This window comes from Centrocercus urophasianus, unplaced genomic scaffold (assembly GCF_019232065.1).
Source record: "Centrocercus urophasianus isolate 14NV4802_14NV808 unplaced genomic scaffold, USGS_Curo_1.0 seq_11, whole genome shotgun sequence".
In the NCBI taxonomy this organism is placed as follows: Eukaryota; Metazoa; Chordata; class Aves; order Galliformes; family Phasianidae; genus Centrocercus; species Centrocercus urophasianus.
In genome coordinates this window covers 83,932,136-83,959,372 of record NW_024884253.1, presented here as the reverse complement: position 1 = coordinate 83,959,372, position 27,237 = coordinate 83,932,136, and the positions used below count along the sequence as shown (strand labels likewise).

Here is a 27,237-nt window from a genome sequence, read left to right as displayed (position 1 = left end):
CCAAATTATAATGGGGACAAGGGGTTAAAATCTGAGCCAACATATACATTAGAGAAGAGCACAATTAATCTAAAATTGATCTGTGACAAAAGAACCAGATTTTGCATCCAAGAAATTATGCTGTCCAGAGGAAGAGTTGTGAAGAACAGTGTTCAAATGTTAGAGTCATGATAAAATGTGAAAACGCACGAAAAGAAGGTGAGCAGGAAGACATGGAGGTCAAAATGAGCCTGCCAAAAAGCACCACATCCTGTGGCAAATAATGCAACTAAACTTGGTGTGTTAGTCATAACATAAGAGGAACTTCACTGAACAGCAACACATTGCAAGAATTTGCGGTTACTAGCAGAGCATGGTAGAGTTCAAGTGGTGAAACAGAATGTCAGTAGCACCTTTATTCGAGAAAATTCACCACTGTAGCAAAATCCAGTCCTTACAGTAGAAGTCAGAGATCTGACAGCAAATAGGACATTTCTCCATTTTAATTAGACAAAGATGTATGAAAAGGTATAGTACCCACAAACATCCCATCACATTCTTGCTGTCATCACAGACTGATCTCAGCTGAAGTTTGGGAGCGCAGAACTTCTGAGGATGAGCTGAAGGATATCTTCCAAGGGAAAAGGAAGCTCTTTGCAGATCAGAGCTAGAAGGACTGTGCTGTCTCAGAGTGCATAACCCCAGCAAGAGGCCATGGTAAAGCATATTCTGAAATGTTGGCAGCTCTTTTTCCTCTGGGAATGATGGGACAAGTACAGCGAATAACTTTTCACGTTTAAAGAAAATAAGATTAAATACTTCACTGAAATTGGCCTCAAATAGCAAAAATAAGCAAATATATTAAAATATATTACTCACTTTAACACATGAAGAAATTCCAGGTGAAATGCCAAATAGTTTTCTCTTCTTTTTGTACCTGAAGGCTCCTCGTGGATTCTGTTAGTGAAACGAAATGCATATTAGTGTGCACCAGAAGCATATTTTATGAAGCATTCAGCTCACACTGCCACACTCATTTTGTTTGGAATGAGGTGTTTCATCACAAAGTGCCACAGATTGGATTTGATACAGAGCGTGAAATTTTGTGTAGAAGATGGCTTTGATGTAAAAAAGACTCACATCAAAGTCAGGATAACGGCATGATTACTGGACCAAAGCAGGACAAACAAAAATGTCAATACGCGACTAATTAAACTAACATGCAGCAGAGTCAAGTAAATGCCACAACGTACGGAGATGTTCCCTGAAGAACTGGCCTTACAAATAATTCCTTCCAATAAAGAAAGGGTGCAAGTATTCACTGGAAAAGGAATTGCTGTACAAAAACTTATGCCTACTATAGTTTGCTTGCACAAGCAGGCTGAGGGCAGTGCTCTGGTGCTGCAAGATGCCTGGAACAGAAATCTCAAAGGGAGTTTGAGACACTAAAGGATGATTACAGAGTCCTCAATCCTATGGGGGATGGCCATGGACTGTTTAAGCAGGATCATAGGAGGGCTGCGCCAAAAGTAATGCCTTGCATTTTATTTTGCTGACCCGCAATATCAGATGCAGATGTTGGTGGTATGGCAGTAGGTGTTCCAACTGTGTTCCATTACATTTTGTTGCCATGCGACAGATGTCAGCAGAGGGGCTGTCTAACAAAATGACATCTAACATGGAAGTGCATATGAAGCAAAGGTGTGTCACTGAACTCTTCTATTTACATTCACTGACACTTGCTGAATGGTGGTAGGCACCAAACAGTGGGTGTGAGCACAGTGAGGCAATGGGTGGTGCAATTCAGCAGTGGCAAAAGCAGTGTGAAAAACAAACCACGTTGTGGATGGCCAGGCACTGCTGTCACACCACAAAATCAAGAGTGTCTTGATCAGTTCATCCACAGGGCCAGGAAACTGTATACGGAGTTGAATATCAGCTCCAGTGCATTAGAAAAGATGGTGGCAGTGTTGGAATATCACAAAATTTGCACTGGGTAAGTCCCAAAGATGCTCACAGTGGAACAGAAGGAAGGCCATATGCACATTTTTCAGGACCTGTTGAATCAGTACCAGGTCCATAGTTTCCTGGATTTTATAATTACTGGTGATGAGGTTTGGTTTCACCACTACAAGCTGGAATCACAGCAACATTCCATGGAGTGGCAACGTGTGCATTTCTTATAGAAGTAAAAGTTCAAGACACAGCCCTCAGTGAGTGAAATGTTGACCATTGTCTTTCAGGGTAGGAAAGGGGTGATCCTTCTGGTTTTCAAGGAACCTGGACCAGACATCAACTCTGACCACTGCATCATAATGCTGACTGAGGTGAAGGCTCAAACTGCCAGAGTCAGACCAGAGAGGAAGACAACCTTTCTCCTGCAATATGATAATGCCAGGCCTCGTACCAGTTTGAAGACCATGGAGTACATCACTTTAGCTGGACTGTCCTACCACACCTACCACAGAGTCTGGATTTGGTGCCTTCAGACTTCCCTTTGTTCAGGCCAATGAAAGATGGACTGTGTGGGCAACATTTTCCCAGCAATTACACCATCATAGCAGCTGTGAAACTGTGGGTCACCTCTGCTGGTGCAGATTTTTACGAGTGTGGTATACAGGCTCTTATTCATCAGAAATGCATAGCCGATGGTAGAGACTATGGTGAAAAATAGCATTTTGTAGCTGAGAATTTGCTGTATTAAATAGGACTTTGTATCTGTTGTTGTTTCCACTTAATAGGAGGCATTATTTTCAGAGTAACCTACATAGAACCACGGAACAGTTTGGCTTTGGGTGGGCTTTAAACACCATCCAGTTCCAACCCCATCTTCTGTGGTCAGCATTGCAACATGCTAAATCAGGCTGCACAGGGCCCCATTCAACCCAGCCTTGAACACCTCCAGGGATGGGGCATCCACAGCCTCTCTGGGCAATCTCCTCCCCTGTCTCAACACCGTCTGAGAAAAGGATTTCTTCCTAACACCTAAATTAATCCGCCTTTTTTAGTTTAAAACCAATCTCCCTTGTCCTGTCACTATCTGCCCATGTAAAAAGTTATTCTCCCTCTTGTTTAGAAGCTTCCTTTAAATACTGGAATGAGGTCCCCCCAGAGACTTCTCCAAGCTGAAGAAGCCCTGTTCCCTCCGCTGTTCTTCATAGGACGCCTGCACTCTCCTGGAGTTTACTAATTTACTCCTCAGTGACATAGACTTGAAGACTGTGGCAATACAGATGTTAAAAAAGAAGAATCAACATAAAGCAAAACACTGAGCCTGGTTTCCTAAGGAAAAATGTCTGAAGTATTTCACTCATCCCTATCCCAGTAACTTCTGCAATTATTGACCAATATCAGCTAAGTCGGACAAACAGACAGTCATCTCAAGGAGACATAGTTGTTATAAAAGCTTTATGAAACTGGGTACTTATATGGAGAAGACAGACATTGTTTTGTTCCTCTACCAAGGAAAGATTGCAGCATGAACTCAGCCCTTATTAGACACCAGAGAAACCTCAACAGGGGGCTATTACAAATGCTTGAGTCAAAGGAGTGTCTCCAGTGAGAGGCATCAGCTTACGAAACATCTGAGAGTCCAACCACAAGCCATGAGCTTCGTTAGTTTTAGTGCTGATAGAAGGAGATGTTACATGTGGGAATGCCAGGATTCACTGAAACTGCTCATTAGCGATTTCCTGCCACAGCCAAAAGCGGCTTCACAAACAGATATTTTCTTTCCACATTGTAAATATGGTTTTGAATTGAATACAGATCTGTGAGTGGCTTAATGTTAAACAACAACAACAAAAAAGCCTTTGTGAACATTTAATAAAGGGATCTCAGAACAAGGCCTAGGGCTATGTTGACTACATGCTAACAGCAGGATCTAGGTTCTCAGCAAATATAGGCTTTGACTGACAGAGTTACGACTGTGAAAGAGTTACCATAGAAGTAATTAATGCACAGAACACCATGTTTCCAGGTGCCAGGTAATGGGAAAGACTCCTTAATGAGAGATGGCAGATACAGAGGAAAGCAAAATAATTCCTAGAGCTATCTGGACATCGCTTAGGAATTTAAAAATGTATGGAAAGGGGCAGATAGTTTTATGCTGGCCTTAAATGAACCTTGACATTAAAAGGGTTGTTAGAACAGTATGAAAAATGCGAAACAAGTCAAGTGAAAGAGCCCATATTCATGACACGTGAAAAATAGGTTACCTCAAGCAAGACACAAATGCCTGTGGTTTTTCATGGTCTGTTTCTGGTTTGGTTCTGATTTCTACTTAATTTAAAGTAGTAATTCTTGTAAAGAGTGTATAATCCTCTTTGTAAATGAAATTTTTTTGGCCTTTTGCAGAGAGAGAGAAGTGTTATTTTCCATGCTGAAAGTTAAAGAGCTTTCCATGTACTAATCTGTAACTGCTCTTCTTCTCTTCAAAGTCCTGTGAGAGCTGCAGATGCAAACATAATGTTTTAGCCAAGGAAAACTATCAGGGGGATGCTGTCTAATGGATCTTAAACTGAGCTTTTGGAGATTACAAAGAATTGTTGGTTCTCAGCACTTCTTTTTCTGGCTACAAGAGGAATTGATATAGAGCTAGAAGAGTGAGTGGAATCCTGAAACAGATGTTTTCTTTTTAACCTTGGCCACACAATAATGACAGGTTTACTATGGACAGACTCTGGCCTTAATGACTTACATGAGTCACACAGACTGCTACAAAACCTGTTGGGGTTTCCCACAAAAAAACATTGCTTAAAAAGTAGTCTACGGAATTTTTTCTTGCTAATCATTAGAACATACAAAGCAGCCTCCGAAATTAAGGATAGTTTATCTGACTTTTCTTTTTGTAGTATGTATTTAATAGAGAACTCTATAGTTTGCTTTTTGTTCTTTCCCCAGCTGTGGTTGACTCTAGATCAATCATAATGTATACCTTTCACATGTACCCACTTCTGCACATAGATCCTGCCATTCTGAGAAGTGTGATTTTTTTGTTTGTTAATATCACCATTTCTGTTTTTGTTTTGTCTTTATCTCTGATTGATCTTAAGTGCTTCCACTAACAGATATTAAGATATTTTTGTTACTTACAGATAGGCATTCTCAATTCTGCATTTCTCAAGCAAAAAATCAAGTTCAGAACAAGGCAATTGCAGAGAAATCGAAGTAATCAGAAAGTATTTCATGTGTGTTTCTGATGATCCTGAATCAAGAGATTACATTGTCTGTAGAGTATTGCATGAACTCCTGTATTTTGCAGTTAATGTACAGAGCTCTCCTTTCAGAGCTTTTTTCTTCATATTTTTGTTTTATTCTCTTTCTTCCCCCAGTCTTTCCCTGGGAAAGGAAATTAAATTCTAGATATTTTCTTCCACTACCAAGGAGATAACGTTTTCATTAAAACTCTTTCTAATCCAAAATTTGTATATGTTTTCCTCTTTGTCTTCTGTTTCCTCTGCACTGCCTTCATTTCACAAATCCTTAACTCAACGTCCTCTCAAATACCTTCACAAGATGCACCAAGTAAACACCTCTCTCTCTTCCTACAAATGCACTTCACATGCTGGGTTTTCCTCTTCACTAATATTCTTTTCTCTGTTAGAACTATAAAGCTTCAAAGATGAGGACAGCTAAATTTGGGAGTTCTATGAATAAAATGCCTCTTTTCATGAGCTTCTTAAATATACGTGTAAAAAGCAGCCTAACTTTGTGATTACAGACTTCAGGAAATAGTTATTGTAGTTCTTCTGCACTCAAGACTACAGAAGAAAGTGTCAGCTTTGGGATCCAGTTCATGAAAACAAATTCATTTACAGCACAGACAGTGCCATGAGCCTTGCCTCTGTCTAACAAGCTCCCGACCCTGCTAAGAGCAAGTCATGTAACTGTGAGACAAATGCTGCAGAAAATCAATTGTATTTCATTTGCTTCTTGAAGCTGGCAAACTCTTCATTAACTTGATGGAACAACTGGTGTCATCCATTTGGGGAAATAACCTTCTGTGCTCAGAAGGTACTACTCAGAGTATGTACATACAGATATTTATGTGTGCACACATATATGCATGTATGCACTTTTAGCAGGAAATATATATTTTTCTCCATATTATAAAACAGCTTTAAAAAAAAAAAAAGATGCTAAATGTTCTGTCTTTGATACACATCCACACCATAAGGGTAGGCAGGAGTGAGTTTCCTGTCAGGGCTGTGAAGGAAACTATTCCCTACCCCAAACCACAGCACAGAAAAATGCTTTGTGCCACCAGAGTGGCATCATTCCTTGTCACTTACATCCTCCATTTTTATAGCAGTGATAAGTACTGGATCTGTCAAGTGACAAAATCACCAACTTTGGCCTAAATTCTCCCTGAAACGTGGTTTGAAAACCACCATGCTCTGCATTAACTCCCCCAGATCTACTCAGTGCTTACTTTGCTTACTGTGGCATTTCTTAGAGAAAGATAAGCTTATTCAAAGAAAGGAATGATCACATTTATAAAACATTTATTTCTCTTTCATGGCAGATTTAGAAGTTTCTGATCCATCTTAATTTACTTACTGTATATCTCTGTAATTGAAATTGCCGTAATTTTGTGTCTGTTCCTCTTTCGTTCACAAAAAAATTCCAAGCACTAAAATAGAGAAAATTTTCTTACGTTGCTCAATTAGAGAGTTTTAGTTTTGTTAAAAATACTTATCAATTCCTGAAAATGATGAAATCATTAATCTCTCTACTCAGTTTATGAGCTCTTTACTGTCATCATGAAGGCCACAGACCCCAAGCTTTTACTAGTTATGAAACGGGAACTAAGTACACTGAAGTTACTGAAGATACAATAATACATAAAAAATGAGTCAAGGCGCCGAGTCCTAAGGGTGACCAGTTTTTGATTCCATTTTGTTGTCAATCTTGTTGGCTGAGGTTAAAGATAAAGCGCGTAACAGTCTTGTCTGCAAAGAACTTCAATTGAAAGACAATTCTCCATCAAAATGCCTTCCGGAAAAGCAGACTCTTAAGGTTGTGCAACCAGATCACTCTTGTGCAGCTGTGCATTTGGTTCACTGTTTTGTTTGCTAAATATCTGCAGACTCATTCCTAAATAAAACAACTTTAGGGTAAACACAAGAGCCAGCAAATTCTTACTTCTCCTTCTTAGACTGTAAGCGAATGATGCCACTTCTCAATGAGCATGACGTGAACTGAATTTCTTCTCAGAAAGAATGGTTATACACTGGAACAGGTTATGCAGGGAAGTGGTGGAGGCACCATCCCTGTGGTGTTTAAGGAAAGGGTAGATGTGGTACTAAGGGACATGGCTAAGGGGGGAAATGCAGGTAGTAGGTGCACAGTTGGACTGGATGATCTTTGAGGAATTTTTCAGCCTTAATATGATTCTCTGATTCTATTTATACCGATTGCAGCGGATGTATACAAAGTAGAATAAAACGGTATTTAAAATATACTAATCTCTAAAGCATTCCTGCTAGATTACAAAGTATGATTATGTTTCTATAAATTCTAAAATAAAAACATAAACTTTGTTGATAATAGTAACAATACAAGTGTTTTCTCTTTTTTTCATTCTTTCTCTTATCAAAATTAATGTTCAGAAGAAGCCAGGGGAATTTTCTACTGTTAAACAACCATTTCCCTTTCTGATTCATACAGTGAATGATTCACGCAGTAGTGCACTTCTAAAATTTGGTGTGATATATTTGGACCTGCTCGTAGATCAGTGTAATCTGGCAAGAAGCTCAAGAAGCAGAACAGGTAATTTTTGCAGGACGCTAGAATTATAAATAGGTCTTTTTGTCTAATCAAAATGCTGGAAGGATGCCCTCATTAATTTCAATTTCTGCCATCAAATGACCGGTGTGACATCATCTGAACACCGAGTACTCTCAGAAGCTTGTGTTTTCCAGTCATAAAAGGAAAACATGATTTTTTCATCACGTACTGCTGCTATTAATAATTTTTTAGCTTCAGTCAAGCCAATGTGGTGGCGCTAGTATTTCTTCAGTACAGAAGAATGTTCCACTGAGGCTATTCAATAAAAGACATAGAAAGGGAAAAAAAAAGAAGCAGGAATGGAGATAATTCTTCCTTTCAAAACTAATTTCAATTATTTAAAATATATTCTGTTGAATAGTTATCATGTGTGCAAAGTCTCCGAATTTTAGAAGCGTTACAGTTAAGGCCATCCTTGGTGTTAGTAATCACTGTGCTTCTGCATGTGCCTTTTTATGCATGCTTTTGATCACCCAGACAGATACTTAACTACTGAGAGTTAATCTGAGCTCAAGACGTACCAGCTCTGTGAAATGAAACAGCTCTTTTAAGTTCTGCTATTACGGGTTTTAGAAATTGGTTTTTATTATTTATTTACACTTAACATAATTTCTGGGAATTGAATTATGTTTTTTTTTTTAATTATTTTTATTTTTATATATGCAAATGAAGCTGAAATTGGTAAAGCAGCATAAAACGACAGCAAATAAAAAGATAGAAGTGAACCATAAGTAAATAAATAAGCAAAACAAGTAGGTTGTAGCCTTCATTCAATGCAATTGCACTGAAGCTAATGGATCGTATTAGTGGCAAAGGGCAGCTCTGACATCAAAACCCATTCCTAGTGTGTTTCATTGCCACGATTAGACTTGTGTGGCAAGAAAAAGCAGACTGACCTCTCTAATTTCATGAGAGTTAGAGAAGGATAGTTAGAGAGTTAGAGAGTTAGATAGTTAGAAGGAGAGTTAGAGAGTTGTGAGAAGGATATTGCACCATGCAAATTATAAAAATAAATGCTTACATTATATTTTAGTTCAAAAAGTTGTTTCAGTAATTAGTGTTTATTTACAAGTATATATTTAATCACAAAAAGTTAAGGAGTCAGTAAATATCAATATCATCCAGTGTATCATAGACCGAGTCACTGAAAAGATACGTACATTTGTTTGGTAAGCTTGTGTTTATTAGCAAATGCCATCCTGAATGTAGCATCAGCTTAGTCTTAAAAACTGTTTGTGTCCTTCCATCTCCTGAGAACAAATATTGTGAAAACTCAACTGCTGCTGAAAGCTTTGTGTCTTATTGCTGGAAAATCAGAGAGATTAAAAATCAACCTCGAGGAGAAGGAAAAAATGTAGTAGGCCTGATTATGAGCATTTACCTCACATTATTATCTTATAGTTTCTGTTACTGGATGAAGCCTTGATGGCACCAGTATGTTTTCTTTTCTTTTCTCCAGTTTTTCATTTCTGTCGTTGACTGCACTGGATTTTCTTCAAACAAACAGCTGATGGGTTGCACTAGAAAAATAGTGGAAATGATTGTAGGCAAAGTTAGGTAAAATGCACAAATGGAATCAAACAAAAGTAGGGAAATGCGTATCAGTCTTTCCATTCCTCATGGCAACAGTATGGTAAAAGGTTTACATTGACTGACTGATGGGGTGAGAGCGCAATCCTTATTCCAAAGGATTTATGAAATCAGTGTTTGCAAACTCTGCAGTGGGGAATAAAATACAACCTTATATGTGTGTGTGAGTGTGTATTTTGTGGACTTGACTTTTATAATTAAGGCAATGTCGTGGCTTCCTAGATACCTGTGATTTTCTTTTTAACTGTGGTTACTGAATGCTTGACACGTACAGAAATAGCTATTATACCAACCCCTTCTCGATATTCTATTCTATTTAATTCCAAGCAGTTTATCTCATTCTCCTGGCAGTTCTGAAAGTGATGTGGGGAAGGGGAAACAACCTAAATATGTGAGTTTATAGGGGCGGCAGCAAGAACAAATAGTAGTGAGAATTTCTTTTGAAAGCTTTCATTCTAATCCATGAGAGCACATTTTAACAACTTGAAAATAATCAATCATTATTCCATTCTAGGAGCACTAAAGGAAGTAAAATGCTCAGAAATTGAATCGATGACCTGGAAAACAAGCTCACATCCAACAGGGATTTGATGTTGGGAGTTTCTGAATAAGTGCAGAAATGGAGGGATTGTTTTTTGCTATTCATTGTAAATGAATAAGTTATGAAACTAAGTGAATAGATTTCAGGAGCAGCTGATACACGTCCCAACATCCAGAATAAAGTTTCTGTAATGAGTCTAGCCCAATACTGGGAGAGGTTTTGAGTACAAGATACAATTCTACTTCACAAATTTATTTACCTAGCACAAAAGCAGACTAGGAGCTCTGGAGCTGCAAATCAGTGAAAGCTGAGAGAGGATTCTAGAGAGAAAGAATATGAATTTCTTATATTCTTCAGTACAGCATCATGTATTGGCCTTTGTAGCATATAAGCAGTCACAAGCCCTCCTTGCTTGTTCATCCTGCGGTCTACCAATAAACTGAACCTGCAAGGAATAGGATTTGGTGCTCTGTCGACGTTTGGTCTGATCTGGTGGGATTGTTTTTGTGTTCTTAGGAATGAACTGACATCCCCAGCTTTACTTTCTTTCCCCTCGCATAATGAGAGTCTTGGGTATGATCACCAGATGCTTAAAACAGTAAACTTACAGACCATTTTAGCACATTAGTCTGTGTTTGCTGTGTCGGTAATGGTGAACTAGCACAGTGGGAGGCGTGTCAATCACTAGCAGGGTTTTTTTTTTGCCATAGAAGCTAATTAAGCACTGGAGGAAGGTGTGAAGCAGAGGAGTTATGACAAAGGCATGATATTTGGGAGAACACTGACAAGATTTTTCATTTAGAAAAGTAAAGTGTTTGTGCGTTTATGGATGGATAAATGTCTTCCTTAAGCAACCGCTGGTGTCAGAGCAGCTCCTGGATTTTATGCTTCCCTCCATGCTGCTCAGCCAGCAGATCAGCAGCCACGTGAGTGATGTGCATTCGCAGCATGACCAGCAGCCCTGACAGTGACAAGAAGGAAGCTAGACACTGCGGTTGTGCTCATGCACAAAGCGATTTCACCTAGGGAGGAGATGGCAGAAGAGACTGACTGCGATCATGTGATCCCCCTCAGCTCCAATTCAAATCATTCTGAAATGCATTTATGCTGAACTAGTCCTGGGTTACCCAGTTTGATGCAGAATGCAGAGAGACGGTCAGAAAAAAATAAAAAGAAAAAAAGGAAAGCAGAACTAGAATAGTAATGACGCGGTATGTGCTTTCCAGTGCTTTTCTCTCAGGATTTATGTTAGGGGAAAATACATCATAGTGAATCCATCAGCCTGCGAGCAGCAAGGTTACTGCCACTCTGTGCCTCCGGATCCAACCAGTAGTGAGGCTGGAAATGCATTTGTAGTAGACACACACATACAGAACACACGTATACAGCCTATACAGGCACGTGCATACATAGCTGGGCATGCAGTTCACAGGCACAGAGTCACACGTCCTTAATTTGCATTCCCACCTTCCCTCACACCCCTGTGTCCTCTGGGTGTGTGGAGGTCCTCCCTGGTTCTACAATGGGTCTGGGATGGCCTAACAATCTGTCATAGCCTGTACTTACATCATGTATTCTATTTAAGCCAAAACAAATGAGCTAGCATTAAATAAGAACAATAAGAAAGTGTATACAAAGTGCAAGAATAAGGAAGAAAAAGGCAAGGTCTAACATCCCCATACTGATTCTGATTCGTACAGGAAGTGAGATTACAGACCTGATATTTGGTAGCAGTGAAGTGAATTTGACAGGATTCAATACCATGGGCAACAAGCAGCGCAAGAAAGGATCTTAGAGATGTTGTGTAAGCCTCTGGATAGCAAGATCATAACTGTGCTACTGGACTCTTCACGAGATGGAACATCCAGACAACAGCCTGGAGGCAACTTCCTTGTGTGCAAAAGCCTGTACAAGGAGAGGCATTAGCCTTTATTAGTAACATGAGCAAATATTGCAGTGTAAGGCTCCAAGTTCAAAGGTCTGGAACTTATCTTTTCCACACAATTGCTTTCTCGCAGGCTTTCCATTCAAATATCAGACAAGGAGGCACTATGAACAGCACCTGCTGTGTGAAATAGGATGTGACCAAAAAGGAACCTTGTATAGGGATCACACCTGGGCAATTTGTACACAGCTCAGTACCGTAGTGAAAGTGTGATCCATCCTGGAGGCATTGCTGTGGTGCAGCACTAAGAATGTCATGACGTACGGCATCAAGATGGCACGTTGGTGAGCAGTGTTCTCCTCCCATACTCCAAAGGTGAAAATGCATTTGTCAGTGTGCTTCACTGAGTGTTACTGACCCATCAAAGAGCCTAAGTGGGAGCGAAAGAGGCTTTGGGCTTTTCATTCGGGCAGAGCCCAATAGGCTGCAAGGTACTCTCAATTCCAGAGCTGTCCCATATATGTTAGTATAGGACACGGTTCTTTCCTGTCTCCTTAAATCATGAATAAAACATCACAGAGGGCCTGCAGAAAGGAACGTCTTTCTGTGACAGCAGCATCCAGATGACACACTTGAAAATGCTTGTTTTGCACAGGGCTTAACCAATCTATGCGATTTAGCGCTACAAGCTATTTTGGTGGCTTTAGGCTTTGCAGATTTCAAAGCAGGATGGTGCTCCTACAGACATAATAAGAACACCTTCATCTGCATTAGGTCAGACAAGAAGAAAACACAGGAGGAATGTTGATGTATGCAGAAAAGGTGAGGCTTCTGGGACAGGAGCCAGCCCTGCCCAATACTGACAGCAAGGAGAGCCAACCCCCCTGGTGCATGAATGTAATAGATGTGTAAGGAATGCCTGCCAGATGTAAGCTAGCCATCACTGTTTGGTGCTGGGTAAAACATACAGCGTGCTATCACACCATTAAGGAAGGATTTCTTCACTTTCCTGCGGCATCTGACCCTGGCTGTTATCTGGGACATTCTTCGGTTAAGACAGAAATCGCAGGAAATGCCACAGCAGAGGTATGTGTGCAAGCAAGAAATGAAACCCAAACTTTTCCTTCACCCACTCCGAAATAAACTGAAGAACAAGTGGAGAAAAACATGCTGTGATTTTCATGTTGGTGGCTCATCTCCCCGTCATAAAGTCCCTGCAAAGGAGCTGTTTTTCCCAAACCCTCCCCGCGTTTTCCCCATCCACATCCCGTCCTTCCTCACCACACCCCCAGGCCGGCAGGGGGCGCCCCACAGCCCAGCCCCGCACCCCCAAATCAGCCGCAGCCGTTCTCCCGAGGACAGCGGCGCTGATTGGTGGCGGAGCGGCCCGCAGCGGCGAGCGACGCCTCGCGATTGGTCCGCAGGTGCCGCGCAGGGGGGGACGCAGAGGGTATATAAGGAGGGAGCGGCGGCAGCGGAGCGTGGTCAGTCGGAGCGTTGTGGCGGAGAACGGGCGTGGGGGGCGAGGCGCAGCCCGCAGCCACAGCCGCCCTTCCCCGCCGGTGACGGCAGCAGCCGCTCGGTCCGCCCGCGGTGGCGGCGCTGGCCGACCCCAGCCATGCTGTGCTATGTGACCAGGCCGGACGCGGTGGTGATGGAGGTGGAGGTAGAGGCGAAAGCCAACGGCGAGGACTGCCTCAACCAGGTGAGGGGCGTCCCCCGTGGCGCGGGCGGCGGTCTCCCTTTATTTCCTCCTTTTTCTCCCCTTCCATCCGTGTCGGATGCAGGGCTTGCCGCATCCTTCTCCTCGCCGCTCTCCGGCCCGGCGATGGTTATCGCCTTTCTCCTTCACTTGTGTAAGGGAAGGGCGGGCTGCCGGGGGATGCGGCGCGGGCTCGGGAGGCCTCGGCCTCGCTGCTGCAGCCACATCTTAACCCCCAACCCGGGGGCAGGAGGACACGAGGAGACCCGTCTGGCCGCGGCGAGGCAGCCCGGGCGGGGCCCGCGGTAGCTGAGGCCGTGTCCAGGTGCGGCTAGCTGCGGGAAGAGCCGAGCGCCGCTGCCCCGTCTGTGCGTGGCGCCCGGGTAAAGCCGAGCCCCGCCCGGGGAGCGCTGCTGGCTGCGGGGCTCGGGCCTCTGTCCCGAGGGGTCGTGAAGTCCGTGTTGTTCTCGGCCGGTGGGGACGTCGCCTGCTCGCTCTCAGTGCTTGTTTACGTACTGCTTCGCACGCTGTTTTTTGAAAAATCTATTTAAAAAAAAAAAAACAAACACAAAACGCTCGTATAAAGATGCTTGTGAACAGGGTTTCTCGTTTCAGGCTGCTCACGCGCAACTCGATTTTTTGAGTCGTGGTATCTTTGTCTAATCGTGTTGTTCATTCCTTATAAAGGACCTCTTTCTTTCAGGTTTGCAGAAGGTTGGGGATCATAGAAGTTGATTACTTCGGACTGCAGTTCACTGGCAGCAAAGGGGAGAATCTATGGCTGAATCTGAGGAATAGGATTTCCCAGCAGATGGATGGTTTAGCTCCTTATCGGTTCAAATTAAGAGTCAAGTTCTTTGTAGAGCCGCATCTGATCTTACAAGAACAGACTAGGTAAGGTAAAGATGGCTGTAAGCAAAGCTAATTTTGTTTTCAGTTTTGTTAACTTGTGAGAATGATGATGTGGAGGCTCTATTTCTCACATCTTCTGATATTCCCTGTTCAACTCAGTTTTAAAAATCCATTATTTAAAAGTATTCACTTTCTGAAAAAGTAAAGGCATGAGTAGCTAGCAGTACATGGGAAATTAGTGCTGGAAGAAATTGAATTAGCAGCAACAACTTATTTCTATGGCAAATGTGTGTCCGATAGTAACCCCAGCTCAGTAGTGTTACTGTAGGTCGTTCTAAGGCAGGAAACAATTCCTCCCACAGAGCAAAAACTTGCTGAATTCCTTTTTGTCTGGTATCATGTTACAGTAGCTTTCAAACAGCTACAGGGCCTGTGTACAAAAGAAACAGCTGTTCTGCTTCTCTAGCCAGTCCTAGTAACTAAATTGTTACACTGCTAGCCAGACTTAAGATTTCGACTCCTTAGATTAGTAAGGAGTGCTTGCTTTCACTCCCTGAGTTTGATTACTGCCTTCCCACTTCATCTGCACTTGCTTTCTCTTTAGCGAAAGCTGAGGATGTAAGTTTAATACTGATCTCTCAACTAATATTTTTTGTTTTAAGTAGTAAATGGGGCAGATGGAAATCCAGTGTCTGGGTGGTAGTGCCAAAATGTGTTTTTGCTATTGGCCTTTATTTGGTACTTTGAGAATTAAAACCGTGGATACAGCACCCTTGTTCTGTGCAGAATATGTGTATAATTTGGTCAGAAACTGATGACCTGATTTGGTGTGTATTGCATGCAAAGAGGTGTTTTGTGTTTTTCTTTAGTTATGTGTAGGGGTGAGGCTTTGGGGAATGGTCGTTGCCCAATCTGGTTGAAGTTTTCAGAAGGCTGTTTGTAGAACTTTTATTTATTCTGCAGAATAGATTTAGTTGGGCAAATACATTCCAACAAATCCAGTGTTTGTTTGTTTGTTTTTAAGGAAAATTCTAACTTCTGTGCTGTATCTTTGGGCTCTTATTGAATGTTTTTCTTCAAAAAAAAGATTGTCTTAAACGTTCTCAGTGAGAGTGAGTTTAAAAAAAAAAAAAAAGGTAAATAAAGGATTTTTATGTAGAACAGAAGAAGCAACAAGGTCTCATTCCTGATGAGGCAGATGAGATTGCCCCTGAAGTGTTGGATGCATCTCCTCACTCAGACAAAATCAGGGTGAATCTGAGGAAACAGAGTGCAGGTGTGATTGGTGTTTTGCTGCTGCTGCTGAGTGTTTGTTCTGCTTTACAAGGCACCTGTCTTCCTACCTTCAACACCATCAGAGCAAGTCTTGGCATGTTGTCTAAGCTAACAGAGCTTGAAGTGGTGAAACATACCCCAAGGACCTAGGAGGCAGGTTTTGTAGCTAGGCTGCAATATAACTTGTATGTACATACATCAAAGTCCATGAGTATATTCCACTGTAAAGGTGACTTTAAAAGGTTGTAGATGGGGTGAGTTCTCTTTTTAAGTATGGATTAAGACTGTTCTGGGACTTTAACAAATAAGTCTAATGCTGAGACTCAGTCAACGAGAGGTCTATTAAAATGAGGCTGTGGTGAAAATGAATTGATGTTTTACAGAGAAATGGCTTATCTGGGGCCTTAGGAGTATTCACATTTCAAGATAATTGCATAAAATGCTAGCTCGAAGTGAGCTGTTCAGTCCACATCCAATCAATATGTGCTAAAAGTGCTTGCGTTAGAAATTAAATCCGTGTTGCAAAATAGTTTGTGTTGGCTGCATTTTAGTTGTCTGCTCACTAGCCTGCATGTAACAGACCTGGAACTCCATAGTGGTTGTGGTTAATGTGTATTTCTGTAGTGCTGGCACTGAGTTACACTAAATTTGCTATTCCTTCTCAGGTCTGCTGAAGGGTTAAGCCATGCACCCCTATTTTAGTTTAAATGCAAGCTTGTGTAGAACAAAGGGAAAGATAAAAATATGTTGAACCTGTGGCTGCATCAGTAGGTGTATCATAGAATAGAGTTAAAATGAGCTGTGCAGTTGCAACCAACACCTTACTTTCTTTCACTTGCAAAGTCAGTGTTCTGGATGACAAAGAGATGGGTATTCTCTGTTTCCTGTAGCACAGTTACATGCACAGCTAGTTTACAAGGAGGGTGTTTCTGGCACTGTTTTGCTCTACTCTTTGCACGAGGAAAGCTGGGGAAGTCTCAATCCTTATGTTCTGCCTCTGAAGCTGACTTGCCTTATAGGTGCATCCTGAGACTGCAGTTGAAATCTGCGAAGTTGCAAGTAATTGTAAAATCATCTGGGTGATGGATGTGCTTTGCTGTGACTAATAGCAGATGTTGCCACTGAGTTGTTCTGGTTTCTCCATACGCTTGGGATGTTTTGTTGACCTCAGTTTGAGCACTTCATGATAGAGATCTTTGTCTCGCCTTTGCATTTAGAACTTGGCTGTACATTTCTGTTGCTTTTTATTGTTCAAGTTTCCACATGCTGTGCAAGGAGCTGATCTGACTGCTGAACATCAGCCTGTGCTCCTGTTATCTTTCATCACTGGAAGATCGCGGCCTCATGCATTTTTAATATTCTGATGCAAGAAAGCCTTCCTGCCACCAAATGCGAGGCTGTCGTTGCGTCTTCGACCGCTGTGGCAACACACTGCCTTTGCTGAGTGGAAAGCCGAGGAACGGTTGTGCTTCGGGGTTTGCAGAGAGCCGCGCGGGGCGGAACCCTCACGGCCGGGGCGCTCAGGGGCGGTGACCGCGAGTAACCCGAGCGGAGAGCGGCGGTTCCCGCCAATGGGCGGCCCCGGCTCCCCATTGGTGCGCGGCTCCCCGGTCTCCGGGCAGAGAGCGAGGCCCGGCGGAGCCAAAGTCCGCGTTTGGGTCATCGCCCAAAAGCAGAAATAATTTTCGAGTGGAGATTGCTTGAGCAACGAAATGTTTACCTACCCCTTTCAGAGCGGGCCGAGTGCTTGTCTTGTGTAATATGACTGAAAAGTATTCTTATGTAAGCTGTGGCAAGTTAAACAGTGTGTCTACTTCTGATGAGACCCAGAGTCTCACAAAGTGTTCAAAATAACCGTGTTCTGCCAACTTTTGGATAGGCGATTAGTGCTTTGGAGGCTGCTGTGCGTGCTGTTTCTGAGTCTTGCAGTTCTGCTAGCCAACATGAAGATTGGGCTTGTAAAACTCCAGTGTTAGATGCACCTGGCCATGAGAAAGTATGGAAAATACCCCATAGTCCCATGCTGGCACAACTGGCATTTGTTACAGTGCAGTAAGGTCTGCTGTAACGGACACCAGGACGTGTGGATCTGTCTCTGCAAGCAGAGCTGAGTTGCAGTGGGTGACCTTTCACATGCTGAGCACAAATAGGGATAAAGATAGCAGGGAAGGAACGTAACCGTGAGGCTGTCTTTTACATATGGTTTATATCTGCTTTTAAAAATAGAATGATAATCTATTTCCTCAGCGATGTATTTTTAGGGATAACAATCCTGTCTTTGGTTTCTCTAGTCTGTGTAGTTGTAAATTACTGCACAGCAGCAGTGAGCTTACCCTGGAAGCTCTTTTTGGGGCCGTCATACCCACAGAGCACAGGCAGTTCTTTGGGATGGGTGCTAAGATTCTTGCCAGAAGTCTGGCGAACGGATGGACTCCCCTAATCTGGGAGCTGTTAGTCATGCGGGCACTTCTATTGGTGAAGGATTGAGTTTTGGCACTTCTTCAGCTGTTGGCTGAGTTTAGAACGTATCTTTGTATGTAAACTTATCTCTATTTGCACTGTTTCCCTTTGGTTTAAGCAACAACAGGAAAAGCTGTATGATGAGCCAAATTTTCACTGCGGAATTTTGAGTCCTGACGTATGTAATTATCTTCAAAGTTTTGTATGAAGGAGAAATGAGTCTTCTATTGCATATACTTTTCATAGCTCTTATTTTGTGCAACCCTTAGTTCTATTCCAACTGATTTGACAACAGGCCGATTTGGACTCTCTTCCTTAGAAATATCAATACTTCCCTGTAATGACACGTTTTTGGCAGTAGCAATCCAGCTGGTCAGCCTGCATCTGAGTTCCTTCTGAGAGGAAAGTAGCACTTGATTTAGTGCATGGGTTTGCTACTTATGCCAAAATACATTCAGTATCAAATTACTTGTGTGCAACTAGCAGGTACATTAATCATGGCTGTACATTAAAGTGCTTTAATATTCTCATAGGACTTATATGGTGTAGAAAGTTCTAGGGCAGTGTCATGATGGCTAAAGAAGTACAAAATCACCCATGTAACCAGTGCTTGAGAAAAGCATGTGTGTTCTAACTTTCAAACTGCTTTTTCTTCCCTTTGGCAGGAGGCAGTGCTGTGTGGTGGCTTTTGACAAACTTGTTGCTTTGGGCATTTATCAATATTTCTAAGTAGAAAGTGGAAGAAGGTATTCTATAACTGAACATACAGGAATATCTAGCTGGCATGAGGTTGGGGTGATGGAATTAATGTTCTTTAAGCTGCACAGACTTCTGTACAAATGCTGTCATGTATAGAATGCAGCATATCTGTGACTGCAGTGGAAGGTTCTGTTTGCTTTTAAAGCTGCCTTTTAGCTGTGAGATGTCCCAATATGCCTGGAGAATGTTAAGGTGACTAGCAGCCACAATAAGAAATGGATGTACTTCTGATGCACTTCCACTTACGAAGAACTATTTTCTAAGGAGAGCTAAAGGTTAAGTGGAACTTTGGCAAGAGTAGTAACAAAGTGGCAGGATGTACTAAAGAATATTGAAGGGAAGAGAGGAAAAATGCCTTTCCTTTCAGTTATTTCTTAAATTTCTAGCAGGTAATAAATATTAACATACCACGTACAACTGAGGTGGTGAATGGTGCAGAAACAAAAGCAATTACTGTCTTATGGTGGTCAAAATAAAGTATTCTGTCAGCTATGTTGGAAACTCGACAGATTTCAGCTTAAAACAGCTTTAAACTCATTGGATAAAAATTCCATTAAGTATAAAACACTAATACTAAAATAATTCCTTGGAAAATTGTGTGCCCTTCTACTGCCCAGCTTGTATATTGATAGAGGTGCTAAAAACCTTGGTGTTTTTATATATCTAGAGGCTGTTAGAGAGATGGATTAAGTGTTGTCTAATGATTTCAATAGAATCTCAGCTTAGGTCAGAAACTAATTTACAAAACCTTAAATACTTTCTGGTGAGTAACAGTATCTGTAATACAACCAGCTTTTCTACAGGCAATCTGTTGGGCCCTTTACACTTCACAGAATTAGAAGTCCAACTGCCTCAGGGCTCCTGTTTTTTACTTTGCTGGGGTGTATTCAGCAGTGAAAGCGCATTCTTTTGCATTTGTTTGAGGATAAAAAAAGGTTATAGTTGTGTATAAAAAGAGAAATCTTTTTATAGTCCCAGAATCTGACTGGTGTAATATTTGCAACCTTGAAGGGTGTTGATTTTTGTAGTGGATATTGATGTATTTTTGGAAAAGCATAATCTTAAAAAAGGCTGGGTGGAAAGACAGCGCTAATTAGAACTGCTTTTTCAGATGTATAAAACACTTGCAGCACTCATTCTTTCAATTTATAGATGCTTTTCCTTCCTGTGATGCATTTCAGGACCAAAAAAGAAAAACACCAGTGCTGTAGCTTCATCTGTATCTACAGGAGCCATCTTTTGTTTGTTCAATTCCCCTTCCTTGATGTCAGTAAGGTCTCCCTGCCAGAGCAGAATGCTGGCTTTTCCTTATGTAGTCAATGCTGTCATGTATGCAAAGTACACAAAATGAAGATACAAGTATTTAGGTGTGGCAGATGAAAACATGTCAGCTAATGAGAATAAAATTGTCAGTTTCTTCTTTGAAATACTGTAGGTGTAATTAGTATGTAGTTATCAGAACTAGAAAACCTGCTTTCATACTAGCAGGAGCAGAAGTGCGTGGAAAAGCCTTTTAGTTTAGGTAATGTTGATTGGGATCGAGGAAATGCTACTGTTTGGATATATTTTGCCCCCAACTCTTTAATAATTAATTGGATCGGATTTATGGATAGATTTATGAATGGAGCTTTGAAAGGAGTGTGTACAACCCATCCATCCACTTGAAAACCCCCAGCTATGCCTTTCTATGGCTCAAGCCAAAGGGACAGAGGTTGTAGCAGAAGTTCGAGACCTCCTGCAGGAGGAGCCTAAGCAAGGAATAGCCTGCTAACAGGAGAGACAGCTGTTGTGTCAAGTTCTTGTGTTCCCACCACTCAAATGTGCATTCTGCAGGGGGAAAAGACTTCCCTGAGGCCCACTGAAGCGTAGATCTGCATCTAGACATCTGAGTGCTGCACTTAGAGCACTTGTCTGGCAAGCAACCACAGCGTTGCTGTAAGTATGCTTTGTGCGGGTTGTAAAGGGCAATGCTAATGCTGCAACGTACTGCTGTAATGGAGAAGCCTATGGGATGATATCTAATGTTTTTCTCCTTTCCGAAGCTGTGGATGTGGGCATTTGGGGGGCTGATATTTGTGTTTTTTGAGCTCTGGTTTTTACCTTCATAGAACAAAGAATGAGCACGCATTTTGCAAGATATGTAATGGATCATGGTGGGAAGGTAGCCCTGTAAGCTGAAGTGTGTTATAAGAGGAGCTGCATGTGACACCCAGAGTTGCTTTTGAAAGAAAAGCTAATCATTAACCAGCATTTGAACTTCAGTGATCCAACGTAACTTCTTTAAAAAGATTACATTTAATTTTAGAGAAGATGGTAGAATGAAAATGTCCTGTTGGTGGTAGAAGCTATGATGTATCCCTGTGAGTACTAGACTTGATTTATTGAAGGCTTTCTCAGTGAAACATAATTACTGCTGCATCTGGCACCCATAAACATGCTGAGTGTTAAGAAAAAGTGGAAAGAAAGGTATATTTCCTTCCCTGAAGGAAGATGAGGATGAATTTGCAGAAGTAAAGGTAGACTACAGTGGGAATTAATGGGCTGCTGTTAGTGATGGTAGAGAACTTGATTTGTCTGACTGGCCTATTAGCTAATTAGGAACAGCTTAGTGAATTTTCCAGCTCATCTCAAGCTAGCCTTGATTCCAAGTTACTCTCTTATTCATGGCAAAAGTGCCATCTTTAACTGGTGGCAGAGCTTTTGCATCTGTGTAAAGGAAGTACATTCTCCCTTGTGTGATAAAATTACATATGCTGTTTGAGCTGCTCTTCATAGATTTTTTTCTTTTGTAATTTGAAAATAGTAACAAAAGAAAATAAAGGAGATCAACCTATGTGTTTCATTGGTATTTTACTTAGTGAAGTTAGTCAGTGGCCTTAAAAGTGAAAGCAACTTAATTTATTAAGACTGATGTTGAACTCTAGCTTCTTTTAATCATGCTTTCAGACTCTGCCTTTACTTGTACTCTCATCTTCAAGAGCACAGCAAGAAGGTGGGCTCCTTTCCCCTGTGCCAGAATGTGTTATACTCCCTGGAAATTCTTGATTACCAAGTGCATTTGATGTGTATTTGATATGTATTTTGATTACCAAACATGCTGTATCATCTAATATAAGCAAACATTTCTGATTTCATTGCAGGCATATGTTTTTCTTGCATATAAAAGAAGATCTTTTGGCTGGTAATCTTCAGTGTTCCTCAGAGCATGCAATCGAACTCAGTGCATTGTTGGCTCAGATGAAGTTTGGAGACTATAACCAGAACACTGCCAAGTACAATTATGAAGAGCTATGTGCAAAAGAGCTCACCACCACTATTCTGGAGAGGTAAATATATATATATAAATAAAATAAAATAATGGAATAATATGGAAGCCAAAAGCATGGAATTTTGGTTATGCCCTAAGCTGCTGATGCCATGGTGTATCTGCTGGGGCTAAAATGCTTTCCTGTGTATTTTTCATTGTGAATTTTATGCTGATTCAGGTGAATGCTTAAGGAGAGGGTAGCTTAAAAGAGAAGTCTTGTTTGCATTTAGCCTTTATGGTTTTTAAGCAAATTATAGTATTTTCTGCAAATATTCTCAGAATGTTTTAGAAATCTTCTATTAAATGTCTGACCTGTTTTATCCAGCTATAGATTTCCAGTTATTTCAGACCCAGAAGAGTAATCTGTTTAACTAGGTCATCCAAAACCCATGTTACACCCACCTGCTAGCAGCAGCAGCATGTACTTGAGTTATTTCATCTATCCTTCATCTTTTCACCAACAGCATTATTGCAAAGCACAAGGAGCTGGAAGGTCTAAGTCAAGCTTCTGCTGAATATCAGGTTCTACAGATTGTGACAGCACTGGAGAACTATGGGGTAGAGTGGCACTCTGTTAGAGACAGTGAAGGGCAAAAGCTCCTTATCGGCGTTGGACCTGAAGGCATATCCATCTGTAAAGATGACTTTAGTCCTATCAACAGGTATGTCTTATGTGGAAGTGTTTGTCATTTTTCAGAACTGCTGTGTGTGCCTCTGGTTTTTTACATAAATAGACAAAACTGCTCCGAATTACTGAAAGGAGCTATTGCAGTGTAGGTTGTGAGGGTAGCAACAATTAGTCTGAATACTTCTGAGTTTTATGTACTTCCGAAGCAGTGCCTTCAGTATTACAGGCAGTGGTGAAAAGTCATGAAATGAAGGTAACTTGAGGAAGTGCGCTTTTCAGGTCGTGGGAAATGCCCTTTAAATCTAAATTTTTTTTCTTAGGATTGCTTATCCTGTCGTTCAGATGGCAACTCAGTCTGGGAAAAATGTGTACCTGACTGTTACCAAGGAGTCCGGTAACAGCGTCGTTCTCCTGTTTAAGATGATCAGTACAAGGGCAGCGAGTGGACTCTACAGAGCGATTACAGAGACCCACGCGTTTTACAGGTCAGTGCTGCCATGTGAATCAACTTAGCTCTTCCCTCAAGGCCGGAAGCTGAATAGCTTTTTGTTCCTTTCCATTCTGTGGGGTTGGAGTATTTGAAAGAAAAAAACTTTAGCACTCTGCTATGAATGACAGCATCTTAGGGACAGAAGCTTGCTGTTGTCTTCATGATACCTTGTGTATGAGTCAAGGTGAGAGCGAAGGAGCAGGGGAGAGCTTGTTTTTCAAAACATGTAGCTGTAGTTCATGCATGTGTACTTGGTATGTACTCATATCTCCTTTATTAGGCTACTCTTGTTGCCAGAAGTTCTCTTCCTACAGCACCTACGATCCTCCTACGTTTCCTCTTGACTCTGCTTACGTACTTAAGATTCTGTTTCATGCCAGGGTCTATCAGTTGTCTTTATCCTTCTGTCTTTGAGGCAGAGCTGTTATAATCGATTTCTGATGGCTGATTATTTGAAACTACTTCTCACTGCTATGTGAAGTCCAGCACTGAGCAGTAGAAATAACCATCAGTGATATTTCTTCTCTAAATTAACTACCACATATCAGTTATTTAAGAGAAGAATTGAACTTCAGCAGAGGAAGATGGCAAAGAGCTGTGCAGCTTCTCATATCAGATCAATTTAATACAGTGAGAGTAATTAACATCAACTAGTTGCCTTTCTAACTGCTGCAGCTACTTAGCAGCTAACCACTGCTTATTTTGTGAGCGTGATGTTAAGCATGACTTGTTCTCCTTAATTAGCTGCCCATGCACTTTTATTTTGCATTCTTACTACTTTCTAGGCAATTAAAACCTTAAATAACTTATTAGACAATCTTAACTGTCTGGTCTTCGTCTCTGCTTGTCACTTCTGCTGTCCTTTGCAGTGTCTGATTGTAATTAAGCAGAATTTTAGTTAGTATTTGCCCAAAAGCTTAGATTCTTGGGCCTTAAACCATCTGAGGCTATAGTCCTTTTTTTCTTATCCTATCTTGTCTAGAAAGGTGACAATGTCTTAAGCTTCTGAGGTTTAGATCACTGATCTGTGGTTAGATTAGCTGAGCACTCTAGCAAATGGAACTGCATTCATTTAATGCATTCACCCTGATGTACTTCAGATGATGCAGTGCTGGTGTATCAATACTTAGTGTCAAGTAATGCTTTTAACCAAACTTGCACTGTGCTAAAACATTTGGAGAGCCTGTTAGGGAAAGAACTGTTGGTTGTTATGCTAGAAGCTATTAATTACAGTTATTTAATGTACAATCAAGGAATTACCATGTGAAGAGGTGCTGCCAGGCAGAATTATGTATTAAACAAGTGTTTGCTGTTTATATTTTATTACCTTGACTCCTTTCAGTAGGTTGATTGTTCTACCAGATTTTTGTACCTTTTCAAAGATATCAAATGTCACATTCTCTTCTGTTTTAAAAACAGTTTGAAAAGTATTATGCAAACAATGTCAGATCTTAAATATGTCAGACCGGTTTTTGTTTTAGTTTCAGTATGTTATTTCTGCTCTAGGAAAAATAATTCTAGAGATGCTTAATAACTAAACAAATTTGCATTTGTCCTACTGTTTTATAGGTGTGACACTGTCACTAGTGCTGTCATGATGCAATATAGTCGAGACTTAAAGGGTCACCTAGCATCTCTGTTCCTGAACGAAAACATTAATCTTGGGAAAAAATATGTCTTTGACATTAAAAGAACCTCAAAAGAGGTTTATGATCATGCAAGAAGAGCTCTCTATAATGCTGGCATTGTGGATCTTGTTTCAAGAAGTGACCAAACCCCACCGAGTTCTCCCCTGAAATCTTCAGAGAGTAGCATGAACTGTGACAATTGTGAGGGCCTTAGCTGCCAACAAACAAAAGCTCTGCAAGAGAAGTTACGGAAGCTGAAGGAGTCCATGCTTTGTATGGTGTGTTGTGAAGAGGAAATAAATTCAACCTTTTGTCCCTGTGGCCATACAGTGTGCTGCAAGGCCTGTGCTGCCCAGTTACAGGTAAGTCCAATGCCATTGAAGCGTGAGTTAAAGATGTGGAAGCTTGGTTTTCTGAATACCTACAGTCCCAGATTAATAAAACAGCGCACACTGTTAGTGAAACTGAGTTTTAAAATAGCTCTGAGTGAGCTAGCTTCAAAGGACATTCTGTTCAGATGAGTAGGAAAGATAAGCTGTAGCTGTGCAAGCTCTATTGTGGTGAGAGTAAGGATGAATGTCAGAATGTCCTGTTTTAAATATGGAGATCATGAAATACTGCTTGTCGTGTAGTCTCCAGTAAAGGCAGAAGTGTTCAAAATATGGAGTAAACTAATGTCCTTTTTTCCTTTGCAGTCATGTCCTGTTTGCAGATCTCGTGTAGAGCATGTCCAGCATGTGTACTTGCCAACCCACACCAGTCTCCTCAATCTGACTGTGATATGATCTCCGTACACGCTTTAAATCCATCGTGTCCTCTTTAAACTGCACTAATACAAATTGCAACCATTGATGGTGAAGAAAGCAATCACTCTGGCACCAATCCATGATTAAAAGCAAAAAATACTGCATTTTCAAACATAAATATTCTTCGCTCAGCATGCCCAAGATGGTTTGGGACAGCTTTTGAGAGCAAAGCTGTTAATTGATTTATGTTACTGAAAAGGAAAATCATGTGTAAGTTTGTAGTATGGCAGTGTTGCCAAAAAGCTAGGGAACCCTGGAGAAATGTGGTATATGCATTGTTATTCCCAGCAAGAGCAATGCAGCCTTTTCTTTTACTCTTCCAATTCTTTTTTTTTTTTTTTTTTTTTTTAGTTCAGTCATTCCATTTATTTTAATAGTAAAACCAGCTTTTACGAATATCTGTTTAGTATGGCTTGTAGCTTCTGCTTTTAGTCAGTTGCTTTAAAGGGGGGAGAACACTGGAAAAAGAAAAGTTAAAAGGGTTCCTCAGGCAGCTGTGTTCTGTTTTCTTAAATAGAAAATCCCAATGTGTAGCTTTGAAGGCAGAACAAGTTGGTTAATTTCAAAGTGCTGAAGGTAGATCAGGAGAGTCTTGTAGTTCATAATGATGCCCTATGGAAAGCACTGTTGAGAGGCTCCATCCATGATTCTCAGGCAAAGTATTCCCAGTATGAACCTGGGAAGATCAGCATCCAGCTTGGAGAGTGATGACAGCTGCTGCAGTTAGCTGCCCTGAAGTTGACTTTATTGCTGGAGATTGATATCAAAGTGTCAATCATGTACCATTGTGGTCATGCATAATTTTAAATGCTTTCTTTGGTTATTGTCTTTATTGGCTAGGTTATTAATTGCTAAAATGTTTTTATTCTCCACCTCCCCCCCTCCTGTTCGGGCATTTGAGACTCCAGTTTCCTAGTATATTCTCCAGGATACAGAGGGAACTAGAGACCGTGTTTGGGTGCAATACTGGCTTATTCCAAGCTAGAAAAATACACTGTCACTTTACTGAATCTTTCTGACTATACTTTTCATATTGCCTTAATGTAGCAGTAATGTGTGTTTATGCATCTGTTTCTTTGCACAGACATTTTGTCAAAATATTAAAACTCTACTTTTTTATGACACATTAGCATATAAACCTTACTCTAAGAGGGTATTTATTTTTTCACTTTGTAAAGAAAATTTTGTTTCCTCATGAAGCGAGAGCTTTTGTCCTATATTGTAGGCAACTTCTGTCTTTTTATATTCAGATTAATAAAGGACTTTAAAAATCTATTTTGTGTCATAGGGCTGTTTTGTTCTGAAGTCCTTCTGCAGCATTACTGAACTGAAAATATGGTAGTAAGTATTGATGTTTGTCAGCTGGATTTTGTGGGTGATGTTCTAAGAGAGAGGGGATAAAGTGTGTAGAAATGCAGAGGGAACAAAGAAAGTGGTGTGAATAGCCACCTTTGCTTAGGCAGTGTATTTTACAACAACTGAACTTCCAGCTGCAGAATAGCCTTCAAAGTCAACTTTGTGGAGAGCTTTCCTGTGGGTGCTAC

The 27,237-nt window shown here is 41.0% G+C and overlaps 1 protein-coding gene across 1 annotated transcript; it reads left to right on the top strand.

Annotated features, from left to right (window-relative positions):
- The first annotated feature begins 13,353 nt into the window (after positions 1-13,353).
- LOC122155008 (myosin regulatory light chain interacting protein) lies at positions 13,354-26,968 on the top strand. The gene is made up of 7 exons (XM_042808673.1): positions 13,354-13,491; positions 14,192-14,382; positions 21,975-22,160; positions 22,606-22,803; positions 23,090-23,254; positions 24,829-25,249; positions 25,583-26,968. The coding sequence occupies exons 1-7, from the start codon at positions 13,405-13,407 to the stop codon at positions 25,670-25,672; spliced, it is 1,338 nt and encodes a 445-aa protein (XP_042664607.1). The 5' UTR covers positions 13,354-13,404; the 3' UTR covers positions 25,673-26,968.
- Positions 26,969-27,237: the final 269 nt, after the last annotated feature.